The sequence below is a fragment of the Dermacentor albipictus genome, unplaced genomic scaffold (assembly GCF_038994185.2).
Source record: "Dermacentor albipictus isolate Rhodes 1998 colony unplaced genomic scaffold, USDA_Dalb.pri_finalv2 scaffold_48, whole genome shotgun sequence".
In the NCBI taxonomy this organism is placed as follows: Eukaryota; Metazoa; Arthropoda; class Arachnida; order Ixodida; family Ixodidae; genus Dermacentor; species Dermacentor albipictus.
This window is the reverse complement of record NW_027225602.1, coordinates 678445-693258: the sequence shown is the minus strand read 5'-3', so window position 1 is coordinate 693258 and position 14814 is coordinate 678445. Positions and strand designations below refer to the sequence as shown.

The 14814-nt window shown below is 46.5% G+C and overlaps 1 protein-coding gene across 1 annotated transcript in view; it reads right to left on the bottom strand.

The window, feature by feature from the left end:
- The window catches only part of LOC139052975 (uncharacterized), a 58712-nt gene extending 44196 nt beyond the window's left edge, over positions 1-14516 (bottom strand). The window contains exon 1 of the mRNA XM_070530120.1: positions 14281-14516. Coding sequence (XP_070386221.1) covers positions 14281-14391 — 111 coding nt within the window. The 5' untranslated portion in view covers positions 14392-14516. The remainder of the gene's footprint in view (positions 1-14280) is intronic.
- Positions 14517-14814: the final 298 nt, after the last annotated feature.

The window sequence follows — 14814 nt, the reverse complement described above, 5'->3', positions numbered from 1 at the left end:
ATGTCCACTGCTGCTGCCACGGTAATGACAATGTGAGCGACGCCAACATTTGGCAACGGCTCTATGGAGAGTTTTCGGGGAGAAGCTCCTTGATAGCGCCTTCCGACCTTTTGCGAAAGTCCCTGGCTAATCTACCGAACATTCACATCAGCCTCGTGTGGCGGCCCGTCCAAGGCTTTTGTAGTCTTTCAGCAGTCATGGTGGCGATGGCTTTTGATGTTGCCGTCTTCACAGAGTGGTTTGTCGGTTTTGAGGACGGGTCCTGGGCGGGTGTAGCGCGTGGCCGCTTGGCAGCTTCTTTGGAAGCACGATCGTCGGCAGCAGCCAGCTGACGCTTCACCAACCTGGTGGTCTTGGAAGCCGGTTTTTTTCTCTTTGGCAGGCTTCTTTGCCTTCTCCAAGGAGGCTACGCTCGCCGCGATCGCGGTGCCTCAGTCCAGCGTCGGCACTCTTTCGCCACTAGGCTCCCGTCGTGGTCCACTTTACCGCATACTAGGGGTGCTATTCTGCAGGTTTCCATCTAGCGGACATGTCTATTTCGGCGGCTGCTGAAGGGATGATTGGCTGGGTGCACCTGTCTCCTGGTGCGTACATCAGTCCAGCCAATCAGAGCTCCAGCAGCAGACGAAATGACATGTCCAGTAGGTGGACAGTTTGTCTGAGTATATATTCAGAGATGGGCCTAGCGGATTTCGCGGCGGCGTTTTCGATGGCGCAGCGTGCCCAGGAGGAAGCGCGAGAGAGGAGCCCGGTGGTAGTACGCGTGGCGTCTTATATATGACGCAGTTCGGCTGTGGAAAGAAAGAAAGAAAATGTTGTTTGTTGTTTCGTGCTCATTACAGAAAATGCAAAGGGGGAATGCCTCAAGCCAGACCTGTGTAGGTGAAAATGCAAAGGGGGAATGCCTCAAGCCAGACGTGTGTAGGTGAAAGTTCAGGAAAGGAATTCGACAGCGAAATTTGGTGAGGGGCACTTCAAGCCTTCGTGTATTGAATTGTTCACACGCCAGCGATATAGGAAGCGTCGATGTTCAGGAGCAGTATCATGGGGTCAGGCAACGCAACCTTAACTGTACGCGTGCGAAATCTAACCGCAGTTTCAAACTGGCATATTCGCAGGAAGAACAGGGTTGTTAAGTGATGCCTTGGCTAGTGAGCCTAAAATCATTGTGACCTGACACCCTCATAAATCAAATAAATTGCAGGTGAGCCGGGACTAGAGAAAGGAACAGTCGTAATAGAGAAGAGTTACTGAACACGAAAGGGACGAACAGACGGATAGAGAATCATTGACAATAGTGATTATGCTATTTGAACTACTTAATTTACGCAGGGCGAGAATTACTGCCATGAGCTCTGCCAAACAAATTGACATAAAATATCGTAATCGAAAAGAAAAGACCAATCAAGCTCGGCACAAGAAATTCCAATGAGTTATTTTTATTCAGACTGTGATGAGTCATTTGCAATCCCAGCGTTGGTTGAAATTGTCATTAAATAATCTTGAAGCAGTGCAATTATATTATCGTATCGGAGTAGCTTAGGTCTCCACCGCCGCTCTGGCCGGTAGAACCGCGTTCGATCGCACTGATGATAACGATGATTCCCGATAGGAAAGATATGCCTTGATAAAAAAGGATAATCGGAGAAGGAAATGGCAGTCCAAGTTGGCGAAACGGAGCCTAGAAAAATACTTTTCCTTTAGCGAGAATCGACAACAAAACAAAAAGAAATGGCGAATTGTCTCAGATTCAATAAAAAAATGGGAGTGAGGGGACTGCGTCAGACCAACTCTGTAAAAAAAAAAAGTTTACCTACTGAATGCGGCATCCCAATCTTGTAGATGCAAGTTGATACTGACGTGATGGAAAGCATCGATAACTTCAAGCGAAATGCAAAAGGCGGAAGTCAGAATTCCATAATGTTCCAAGTTTTGTGGAGCCTTAATTTAGGCAGAATTTTCTCTGCCTTTCTGAACAGATGCACGCCATAAATCGAAAAACGGGCACCACCAGGCCATTCCGGGAAACGTTGCCAAACGAGTTTGCTACTTCACTTAAGTATAGTCTACAGTGACTCTGCACCGACCCAGCACTGTAAATGTGAAGATATTAAGGAATGAAATGATCGCAATATAATCGAGTTTCTTTTCCCAGTATAGGCGCGGAGCACGCGGACTGGAAATCTGCTAAAATAGCAGATGTCTACCCATTTGATGTCAGCCTGCACAGAGCTAGAACGATGGCCCATTATTCGGTATAAAGTGTAGGTATAAAGTCAGGAAGGTGGAGAAATAAAGACCAGCAAAGGTGCAGACAGAATATGTCTACTCCTGCTTGCTCGTCACGCATGGAAGCATCAGTCGTTAGTCTATTTTTATGCCAGAGATTCCTTACGCGATCTTCCAAAATACCCCACAAATAACGTCTGAGCAGCAATGTAGCGTTCATGTGTGCAATAAAGTGGACAGGCAGCATTCCAAAAAGAAAAAGGATGACCGTTTATTTCACAGTGCACTTATATAGACAAAGGATCACGTGATCCGTAAAAAAGGAATGCGCGCACCGGCTGCGCAGTGATATGTGACGTCACACTATAACAATGTGACAAATATCGTGGAAACGACTGGTGAAAGTTGGCGATGGGTAACCTGACGGGCGACGCTATATATCTATGTCTAATGTTCGTAATTGTGCTGGCACAAGAAGGACCGGTGGGGTGTGTAGTCGTGAACATTAATTGAGGATATTCAAAAAATTTTATGCTCTTGCTACGGCGTGTAGAGTGATGGGATTCCTTTTTGTAGACGCATTCTGTCCCCTCGTAAGGCAAATAGTCTTCTATAGCATTCGAATATATGGCATAGTTAGCGATGCATATGCAAACACCACAAATAGTACGCCGAATTCACCTCCCCAAATTATAAATAGTGTCTTTTTTCTGGACAATACAGATTCTTTATAGAAAAGGAATGAGCGCAGCGAACGTGGCATTTTTGCAGACGAGTTCCTAGGCGAGGTGGGCGTACTTGCCGCTAATAACGTCGGCTTCTTCAGAAGACACTAATAAAAATTCATTCATTAAATGTTTGTTATTAGTAATTTGAGGACAGTTTTCGAAATGACAGACCTGGAGGAGGTGGCAGTTTTTATGCCCACCTATCTTTTTTAAATATTTTGAAAATCGCACCTAGTTCGAGGTATCCGTCATAAAATTCCCTAGTCAAACGAGGCATTATTGAGACTTAGTGCGCGCCACTGCGCGTCAGACGGCAACGCCCCCTAAAGAAGTATGGGGCGAAGTTTGAACGAATGCGCGCCGCAGCAAATCCCAACACGACAAACAGCCACACACGCGTGCCAAGCACATCGTGCCGTATCAGTAGCTGCCGCAACTGGCCGAGACGTTCGGTTTCCAACATCCTCGCCCTAATCATCACGGGGCGTTTTGGACTGCTCTAATAATGGAGCCGCCTTTTCTGCGCTCAGGCGGCGCTCGGTTTCCATATTGTCTGGATTTACCGTTGAAATTTAACGATGAATATCTAGAATCAGGCGCGACTTCTGAGATATTTACAAAATGAAGGTTGTTACGGTTGGCGTCTAGCACCTCGTGCAGAAAGGACTTTCACTCAACCATGCCACATCGAAATGAAGCGTGACTTCCTAATTCGCCATGGTCATCTCGAGTGTCTGCCGGTCCGGCGGAAGCCCCGCAGTGTTTACAGGCCTGTTTTGTCTTTGTGTGTGCGACTTTAGAGGGACCGTTTCCTCGAACTGTCAAGCTCTACAGGGGAACTTCCGCGAACCAGCAACGCCCAAAAGAGAAGGACAAATGTCTGCAATTCCCTGACCTGAGGTTTAGTATAACTGGAGGCGGGACGCCCTCCTCCTTGCAGCAGGCTCGCTATAACCGGAGGAGGTGGGGCCTTCTTTCCGTGAATCAGACTCTGTGCCGGACACGTGACGTCGACGGAAGCAAGATCCTTCCCACGATTGTAGAGAGCCTATTTAAGGGGCTCCGAAACGTGCTTTTTTAGATTACTTCATTCTCTTCTCTTCATCTTTCACCAACCTTTGAATAAAACGTGCGAATTTCGCACTAGAAATCGTCTCGTCCTTGCCCGGTCGCCATGGTCTACCGGATGCCTGCAGCCCGTCGACAACGCCACGCTACCCAATAGTAACGTCGGTCGAGCTTCGATACGCAGGCGTCGCTACAATTCGGCAGCAGTACGATACGCTACCCTGGAGTACGCAACAAGGTCCATTTATTAGTGACTGCCTTCAATTTCGCCATTTAAGCAGCTGCCCCTAAGGAACTAATAGAAAACTTAAATAATAAATTTTTGTTACTTAGTTTTCTGAAGCTCACGTTATTAGCGGCGAAGTATGTCCGGCTACGCCTACACCTTTAAAAAAAATTACATCCTTTGAGGCTTATCTTGTCCCACAACAATAAACGTCATCTGTCGCAGCAGGCGCGGCGTTTTCAAGAAAGTTAACGCAAGCAAGAGAGATGACGATTATCGTTGTGGGACAAATATACATCCAAAAGGGTGCAGCCGTTTTAAGAGTGTGCACTCTAAAAAAAAGTTTACACCCTTTGGGGTGTATATCTACCACACAACGATAATCGTCATCTGCCTTGCTTGCGTTTCCTTTCTTTGTGAAAACGCTGCGCTCGTTACTTTCCTGTCGGCAATGCTATGTCATGCTGATAACGCGCATGCCGTTCGTTATTGGGAAGTACCGGGCTCGCAGCGTTAAAAAAAAGGAAATGCGGACAAGAAAGATGACGTTTATTGTTGTGTGGCAAGATACGACTCAAAGGGTGCAAACCTTTCTCAGAGTGTAGGAACTAGTCCGCAGAAACACCATGTTCCCTTTGCTTATAGCTTTCTTGTAAAAAAATCCGCATTGTCTAAAAAAATGCCCCTATATATTTAGCAACAACGATTAGCATTGGCGAATGATAAGAACAGAAAAACATGGTAGACAGTTGTACTCGGGAATTTTTTCTTCTTAAGTGTTGCTAAAGGTAGTTACAGTTACAGTTCTGATTGAAAATTGTTACTGATTTATTTGATTGAAGCTTAAGACGCACACTTTTGCTTGTTTTAATCAGAAGTCATTTGGAATCAATTTGTATCAAAATTTCGCTTCTTCCCGTCTTGCTATCATAGAGAGAGAGAGAATGCGTATGCCTACCGCCTTTATTGGATTCACCGCAGAAGCGGTTTGTAAGTAGGTCTTCCACTAATTTCTGGTATGGGGGTAAAGCGGAAAAAAAAAACGTCATGGCGGCTCCAAGCTAGCCTGTTTCATGCCAAACGTGTGGAAATTTGTGATTCGTTTGGCCCCTTGAGGGTGCGTGAATGTTTTGCAGACTTTCGCTTGACCTCAGATGCAAAGCTCGGTAGTTTTCAATGTCAAGGGCCGATGACATTAAGGAAGCAAAACAAGGAAAAGCGAGACTGGAGCATGATGTACTTCTACTAACCTTCGCCAGCATACTTTGCGCGAAGGCACTCTCTTTTCTCTTTTACCTCCCGTAGCTCAAAAAGTCAGTCCAGCATGCGACCTCTGAGCCGCTTGACTTGACATAGCGTTGGATTTTCTGGAAAGCACGCGCTGTGGGCTACGGTGGAATAAACTAAAATCAATCACGATATGATTACGTGCTGGGCAGACTTCGATACGCTATAATTAGCTACATCACGCTAACTCCTAGTTCTTTCCTCTTCGATGAGTGACAGCGTCGCCGCCGACGTGAGCCAGTCGCTATGTTAACACAAGCAGCTTGCCGTGTGAGCGGCTTGAATTGGCTTGGTTTCAGGCAGTATATACCAACATGCCATCTCATTTGCTCGTTGCAGCTCGTACCTCGAAGTAATCAAAACACTCATTGACATGCACAAATGTACGAGCGCGCAATAACGGTAAATACATTGGCGTGGAACGCATGAACGATTCCCACTTTCCTAATATCGAAAGTCGATGTTCCCAGCTGCCTTTAATAGGGGCACGGAACGTTATGAAAGTGCTTGTCACACAGACTGGGGCCATCGTCGACTACGTACAGCTGCCCAAGGAAGCAAACGGAGCACAAGGTCGATCCAAATAGGTCGCGAAGCTTCGGGCGAAAAGCGGTTCAGTACAGATTGTCACCGACATCAGCATGGGGGGTTATGGGAGCAACGATTGAAGCGCGACTATGTTTGGAGGGAACAAACATTGGGAAAGAAAAACGCGTTTTTTAAATTCAAACGAGACACAGTTAGATTCATGCAGCGAAAATAAAATTCCTAGACAATTTTATACATTCTTGACGAGTTAAGGAAATACAAGTTTAATTTTATTATTATTAATAAATGCATTTCTTTTAAGCGCCCTTCGCTACAGGGGGCGTTGACGCCACTATCACTCGCAATGCAACGCACGTCTTGAAATGGGCAGAAAGGCACACTCGAATCACCTGTTGAAATACGCCCCCCTCACAGTTTGTGCTTTCTTGCTTGTCAAAGTTTGTCTGAATTTGGTGAAGTGGGTAGCTTCATTGCTTCTTAATCTGTTCAGTCAAATGTAGTGAGTTACGACCGCCAGATAATTGTGCAGTTGTTTTCGTGCGACCGCGCTGGCCGACGGGCTTGGCATCCAACAATAGGATCAGCACTCTACACCTAAAGCTTTCGTCCGCCTCCAAAGAAAGTATGTTCTGTGCAGGGATGCGATTTCGACAACCGTACGGCTGGCCTTTTCCTGCATCGCTTTCCACGCTGAAAGCTCGAAACGTCCATCCAGTCGAATGGCAGGGCATTTGAATATATAGCTCCAAAGGAAGAACAACAAAACAAATTTCGCGCCTTCGAAAACAAAATGACGACACTTCTGCTTTTAACGGACATGGCGTCACATTATTTTTTTTTTCCGCCGGAAGTGTTCCCACCACATACAGATGGCGCTAAGCCCCATGGACCGCCGATGGACCGCCATGTTTTGAACGTATGGGCTCCTATGGAAGCTTCGCTACCAGGTACATTTACCTTGCGGAGCACGCGAGCGGCGGCATCTCCGTGCGCTGTAGCGTCGGCAGCATGCACGTGCTACAGAGCATGCGTAAAAGTTCTCTGCTGTGGCCGTTAGAAGCCCATTTGACCACTGCCTCATCGACGGCTCCAGCAAAAGTGCTCTGCTTGCAATGGTCAGAATTGTTTGCTTCCTGCACACGGGACTAGCACCACTGGCCGAGCTTTGTTAATCGAGGCATGCGGCGATCGCCATTGCCTCTCCGTTACCGGGAACAAACTTGGTGGTCGTGCCGCGGTTCGGTGATTTCTAAGCGCGATAGACTACCCCCACCGACAGCCAATTAGCACGCGTTATTCAAGGAGCACAAAAGTAGACTTCTACAAAGTCTGACAATGCGATTATTTCTTCTTAAAGAAACAAAGCTCGGCCAGAGACACTCAGCACACGTGCAGGAAGCAAGCGCTTCTGGCAAGAGCTGCTTGCTACCGATAAATGGTTGCTGGATGGACGGATGAATGGATGGATGGATGGTTGGATGGATAGATGCTATGAGCGTCCCCTTTGGAACGGGGTGGTGGGTGGCACCACCAAGCTCTTATTATATTGCTTAATGTCCTAAGTATATTAAAGAAGAAATAAAAACAAAAGAAAAGAACCACGATGTCTTCCCATAACCAAACTTTCTGAACTCTTACTGTGAAATTTGTTTTTGTACGCCTCCGTTTGTCGTTTCCATAACTTTCTTCCACAAATCTTCCGATCGCCTCTCACTAATCCCTATTGCGGACATGGGGCGCTATAACGTGAAACTACTCCAAACTTTTCTATTCCAATTCTGCTATCAGCCCTCTGCGATTGGTCAAAAACATTTTTGGACCAACCCCACTTCACCTATCTGTCACGCGACGTCACAAAACCGTGAATACTCACAGCGTCAAAGTGACGTGTACCCATTAAAGATGCATTAATATGCCGAACAAAACTGAATTTTCTTCTGAATAGGCGCAGGCTGCTCCGTTCCGAAAGGAATAAAAGATGGCTGCCGCCGATCGCTCAGGCGCTGGCTACTCGCACCTGCCGGAGAGCATGGGTTTATTTGCGTATAATAAAACTGCTTGCGTGGCCGTGTAACGTTTCCGAGCACTTTCGGCACGCTTACGACCTTATTCTGCCAACTCGTCTTTGCTGAGAATCCGTTTTAGCGTCGTTCTTAAGCTACCGTTGCATGCCGCCGCGATTTTCGACCAGCCACCGCAACCTAAGTAAAGGAAAGCGGACCAATCGCAGACGCCGGCACCACCGTCTTCAACCGGTTATCGATTTTCACTGCACTGTGTAGGCCTCATCGAATGCCTCTCCACTTGAGCATTCTCCTCACCTCTTGTCAGCTAATTACATACGATAAGCCGCTCAGTGTATATAGGCAATGTTATTTGTTTTTCCAGCAAACAAAAGTGACCTCCTATGAACGAGGAGAGCGTTTGATTGGTCTGTTCAGACAGCCCTGCGGGTGACCGCCCGGTGCTTGCGTCGCCGGTTACGCAAATTTGACGTCAGGAAATTGGAATAAAAACATATTAGAATAGTTTTACGTTATGTGGCCCATGGTTACTTTACCCCTGCCCTCGCTGAACCCAAGAGGTACAAGGAGACCAGTGGTGCATAAATCGACCGCTAGGCAGACATCTACACATTTTAATAAAGCATGCACCGTCGTTTCCCTAGCTCTGCCGCTGCAAGTACATGATTCTTCTTACTTGTTGTATCTCGCTTTATAAGAGCGTGTTCTAAGGCATCCTGATCTCGGTTCGAAAAGTAATGAGCTTCCCTTGGAGTTATCGTAAATTGTTTCTTTCCTGATTTCGTTTTTCCCTCTTAAGTAGTTACTCACATCAGGTTTCTTTTCCATTGCCGCCGCCCATGAGCTTATCTCAACCTCTCTGATTTTCCGCTTGACCTTCTTTGTTGCTGTGTTGTCCACCCTACAGGCCGCATACTTGCTGGTAAGCTTTCTAATTCTTTTCTTCCACTGTGAATCAATCTTTTTCCTGCACAAATACCTCAACACTCTTCCAGCCCATTTAATTTCTTCCATAATCCTCAGTCGTTCTTCATAATCAATTTTACTGTTACCCTCACTTCAAAACTTGTCCAGCCCATATCATCCTGCACAGCTTCATTTGTAGTCTTCCTCTGAGCGCCCAATGCGAGGCGACCCACTGACCTTTGGTTCCCATCGAGTCGTGATTGTGCCCCTGATTTCAAGCAAAGAACCACATTTCCAAACGTAAGAACTGGAACCATTAACCTTTCCACATACCCCGGAGCACGTCGTACCTATTACATCCCCATAGCGCTCTGTGCTTCATTATGGCTGTCTTTCTCTTCCCCTTTACTGTTACTGTTTTTTCCAGTGTTTCCATATGTCTATTGCCTTCGTTTATCCATATACCAAGATATTATATTATTTTAACCGAGGTATTTCCTGCCCCCGTACTGCCACTGTCTGTTCTCGCTTACTGTCTGTACTCGCTTACCTGTCTAGACATTAGCCAGACGTTGCATATCACTTTGCTTGTTAGCTAGCAACACACTCTCGTCCGCATAAGACGAACCTGGAAACTGCTGCTCTACTACTGTATCAGCCTGTTTGAATGAGAGAGTAAAACTTATATTAGTTCCCTCCAGCGCTCTTTCCATCGTCACCATGTAAATCATAAACAGCAGTGGGGATAAAGGGTATCCCTGCCTGAGTCCTTTGTTGGTATCAACTTTCTCCTCGGTCCTCATCTCTTCATTCAACGCAGATGGTATTTTCTAGCTCAATCTTTCTCAAAAGCTGTATACAATCGTCTCCTAAGCCTTCTCCTTCCAGAATATCCCACAAAATGTTGCGATCTACGCTGTCATACGCCCCTGTAATGTCTAAAAAGGCCACATATAACGTTCGCCTTTCTACTCTGGATATCTCAATACACTGAGTAAGGTCAAATAAGTTATCATTCAGACGTCTACCTATTTTGAAGCCATTCTGATGTTCTCCAAAAATGACATTATGCTCTGCCCATGCTTGCAGCTTACCCGCCGTGGTTGCTCAGTGGCTATGGTGTTGGGCTGCTGAGCACGAGGTCGCGGGATCGAATCCCGGCCACGGCGGCCGCATTTCTATGGGGGCGAAATGCTGTTAGATATGGCGCCGTTTCCTGAGGCTACTTCGAGTTCCCCAGACCACATCGAATCGCAGCACAGCTAATTGAGGAATGCAGAAGCAGGAAAGCACATTCCAGAGGAGCGCCCGAGCAAACAAGTTGAAGGCCACAAGACACGTGCAAACAAGTTTGCGGCCCCCAGGTCGTGTGCCGCCGAGGAGCTATTCAATGCTTGAGTTTTCCAGAAAGCGAGGGGATAGCACGGCATTGTTGGAAGTAAAGTGGGTGCCAAACCAAGACGGCGGTAATGCGCCATGACAGCCGGACGTGCCGGGAAGGCCCAAGCCTACCTCTCTTCGCCTTTGAAGAAGGCATTTGCCACCACTGCGGAGCCGTACCACCGGGAGCAGGTGGGCCCTCGTACAATGGAGCATGAGCGTCCCCCCTTCTCCACCTTAGAAGAAGTGCATTGCAAGTCAGCGAGGCAAGACCGCAGAGAGCCGCCGGGTATGACACCGCGACACGGGCGCCAACGATTGGCCGAAAATGGCGTCATCTGAGCGGACTCTGCCATTGGTCAAACATGACGCGACATCCAGTGCTCGAAGGGTTTATAAGAAGCATTCCAGAGAGACCAGAGCATTCCCTGATTCCCTGATTCACCTCTCTCGAACTTCTTGCCGCGGGCCGCAGCGTCCGAGTTGCTGCCGGCCCGTAATGACTGTACCACTGTTACTTGACCCTCACCTCTCTGTACATAATGTAAAATAAACCTTCCCAAGTTTTGTTTTTCATACCGAAGTCCGTCCTCAAACCCTACAATGCGAAAACACCCGTGTGCTTAGATTTAGGTGCACGTTTAAGAACCCCAGGTGGTCAAAATTTCCGGAGTCCTCCACTAAGGCGTGCCTCATAATCAGAAAGTGGTTTTGGCACGTAAAACCCCAAATATTATATTTATGCTTCCAGCTTTAATTCAATTGCCTACATTGCTAACCTGTATATTACCGATGTAATGGTCAACGGTCTATATGAGTGAATTCTATCTTTCGCCTCCTTACCTTAATAAATTAAATTCATTCTACTTTGTCGCCAACTGTCTGGTGTTGTTCTATCTTTTAAAGTTTTTCCTGCTGTTTTCACCTGAGATTCCTTATTTTTTGGTCCTAGTTCATAAATCAGCCTAACGGAAACCTCGTCTAGCCCTGTCACTGTGCGCTTAGAAAGTTTCTCTTCGGCGTTCTTCCAGTTGAAACTTGTCAGCACCAGCTCCTTTTCCATCTGTTTCTCTTTCATGCCCTTTCTTATATTCCTCAAATTCATCCCCGTCATTGCCTTGGAAAGATCCTACTGTTATTTTTCGGATGTAAGTTAATGTAGCGTCCCCTTCCAGTCTGTTTCCATCTTCGTCTAGGATATGTTGTATTGTGCCAGACTTCCTGCCTAATGAGTTTATGTGGTTCCAAAATATTCTAGATGTGGCCTTCTTTTTGTCACGTATTTCCTACAACCAGCGTTCAATTTCAACTTTTATCTTTGCTTGAACCAGTATTTCAAGCATAAATTTTTTCTCCCGGTATATTTCCCATTTTCTGGCTAATTCATCCAGCGGCAACTGAGTTTTTTTTTCCTTCCTCTGCTCTCGGTACGCTTTCTGTCGTTCGGCGATCGCTTCTTGTATCTCCCCGGTCCACCAGCTTTTCGGTTTCTTTTTTTCCTTTCCAAAGAGCATGTTGCTTCTCTTTCCGTATTTCTGTTGTTATTACCCTAAGAAGCTCACCATATTCCCACTCTGAGCTTGGCGATTTGCCAAGTTGTTTTTAGACTCTTGTGACAATATTTGTTATTTGTTCAGCGTTCAAATTTGGACTGGCCATTTTGCGCTACTTGCTCTCTTTCCCAACTACATATCCCATTTTCAAAATGATGCGTTTATGGTCACTCCCATGCTGCTATACCCTTCCTCGTCAATGACGATTTCTCTCCGCTTATCATGAATTTCTTCTGTCATCAGACAGTAATCAATGGTCGATTGCCGGTTTCCCACTTCCCATGCGGTCTGCCTGTCACACTCAGGCCCTGTATTCACGACAACGAGATTATGTTGCTCACAAAGGTCTAACATTGACTTCTCGCTGTCGTCTAGATCTAGATCCTATATGTGGGCATTCATGTCACCTAATAGAATAATTTCGGCATCATTCCCGAAAGCCTTATTATCAGCATTTATGCATTTCACTAACTCTTGAGTCTTTTCTCCGCAATTGTTTCCAGTCCGCAAATGCGTTACACCCAGCCAAGTTTTCTTTCCACTCATTGTACCTGACAACCAAAAATGCTCTTGAGATTTTGAATTTGCTCTTTTCCATTTGGCTCCCTGATGGATGAGCATTCTGATTCTCCCCTCCTTTTCTTTCCCATGTAGTTCTGTTGTACCATTCGCGAAAATAATTCTTAATCACTGGCTGCTCTTCGGGGTCTCTAAGGTGCGTTTCTGTAACCGCATACACCCCTATTTGTTCTCTATTTAACTGCTCCTCAATCTCGGCCCCCTTTTTCTTGCTTTTGCCGCCCTGCATGTTTATGTAGCCTACTGCATAGCCAGCTGTCTTTCTTGTTTTCCTCCTTTTTCTGTTACTGACGGCAATGCTATTCTGATGTTCCCCTAGGGGGCCTTCTTCATTAACATCTACACTGGCCCCCTGAGTGCCACATTGTCACAACCGCTCTCGTTGACGATGGTGACCCTGTTAAGCTTTCCTTCGGCTGCTTGGAGCCTTTTTTCCACCACCTTCCGTGCTTCATGCTCCATATTTAGCTCATTTTTGAGCTCTTCGACCTGTTTCACAAGGTCACACCGAAAATCCTCCAATTTATTTAGCCTAGCACCGACATGACAGTGCCTGCCGATTGGCTCGATTTCCTCTCCATTCTCATCCGTCACCTTGCCTAGCTTGAGGGACCCCCCGCGCACTGCACGCTTTACCGTCTTTCTTGCCGTGTGTTGCACTTGCCTTTCTCTAAGGCAAACACCGAAGCTTTCAGAGCACGTGCCTTCCGCCAAAGGCTGATCCACACAGAATCTAAATCCTTAAAATGGCGCAACGTAATTATTACCGATGTTTTAGAACCAATAAATGGTGCACAGACACGTGCTCGCACGTATTCGAACACACAGCCGCGTTCTCATTTTCCTACCAAAGCATTATTCCCTATACTAATGCACACACAGACTAAAATCACGATAATCAGCTGGTCTTGCCACTTCCATTAAAGGCTATAAAGACTTAACGTCCCACACGGTTGCACGTCTTGAAAAACGTGGCACGAATGGACGCTCTGACTATCCTGCAAAAGCAAATATACACGAAACACACCCGCGCACACGAAAAAAAGAAAAGAAAAAGAAAACTAGCCAATTAGTATTTAAAGGATAACAGAATCAGCAAATCAAAAACAGAAGCAAGCTCAAAGGACGCAGAAAAAAAAAACGTTTTCGTGGCCGCCACGGAGTCCTTGCAAAACACGTCAGTGCGCCACAAACATCACCGCCATTTTTTGCTACAAGCGCAAAGAGCTTCCCTAGCGGCGTACGTTGTAATTAGCTCTCCTTCGCCTGCTCCGTCGATGAGACAATGGTGAGAAGCGCATCGCGCGGCTACCCCAGATTACTTTTGCGCATGCATTGTAGTGCGCGCTGTCGCCGCTAGCACATGAAGGCGCAGTTCAGCCGCCCCTCGCGTGCTCCGTTTGCTTTCTGGGGTAGTTGTACTTGTAGACCGCCATTTTCCTTTCTACCGTAGCACTTCGTATACCGAACCGCATTTTTCTTGAAGTATATGTAAAAGCATAGTGCATGAAGGTGCAACAAAATCCCATCGCATGAGCTATGTAATATCCACAGTACTCGATGTTCTGATGCATGTAGTGGCTCAGCGATGTGGCCTCCAGACTTCCGTAGTTACAGATGGGTGTTTTTCGGAAAGGATGTTAGCATAGCGTTGTAATGAAAATCCTGCGTGGGGTGAGTTTGCTTTATGAATGAAAACCGCTTTTCACTGAACAATTTCCCGGCAAAATAGAAAACGTGTGCATACTTACTGAGTAGTGGATATGAATTCCACTGTTACCCTTCACCTCAATGAACTTCTTGAGCACTGGCATCGGCACTGGCCTATGCGGGTCCCAGACATGCGAAGGCGCGACTCCCATGGTTGTTGGTGCTGTTGTCTTGTTGCCAGGCAAATGAACGTGGAGACGATGGAGAAACTTAGCTTCAGGCGTCGCTCCGCGTTGTGCGGTCAGGCGAACACAGACCGGGTACTGGGTTTGGCCAGCCTTGCGGCAATGAATTTATCGGAAGATGAATAGAAGGAACGCACACGATAGTATATTTGGGTTAACATATTGCACCGTGGCTGCAGTTTATCAGCTAAAATACCATTGAAGCTATGCCACAATCGAGCACGCTTGGTTGAGGAGCCACAAAGGCGAAGCTTAGTTATTGCTCCTGTATGTACTTTACGCCCCTGCTATTTAATACTGCAGCTGATGCTCTTGAAGGGTGCGTTGAGGCGTGGCAATATCTGTCAAAAAGAACGCCTATTAATGACAGCGCACGCATGGACTGTCATA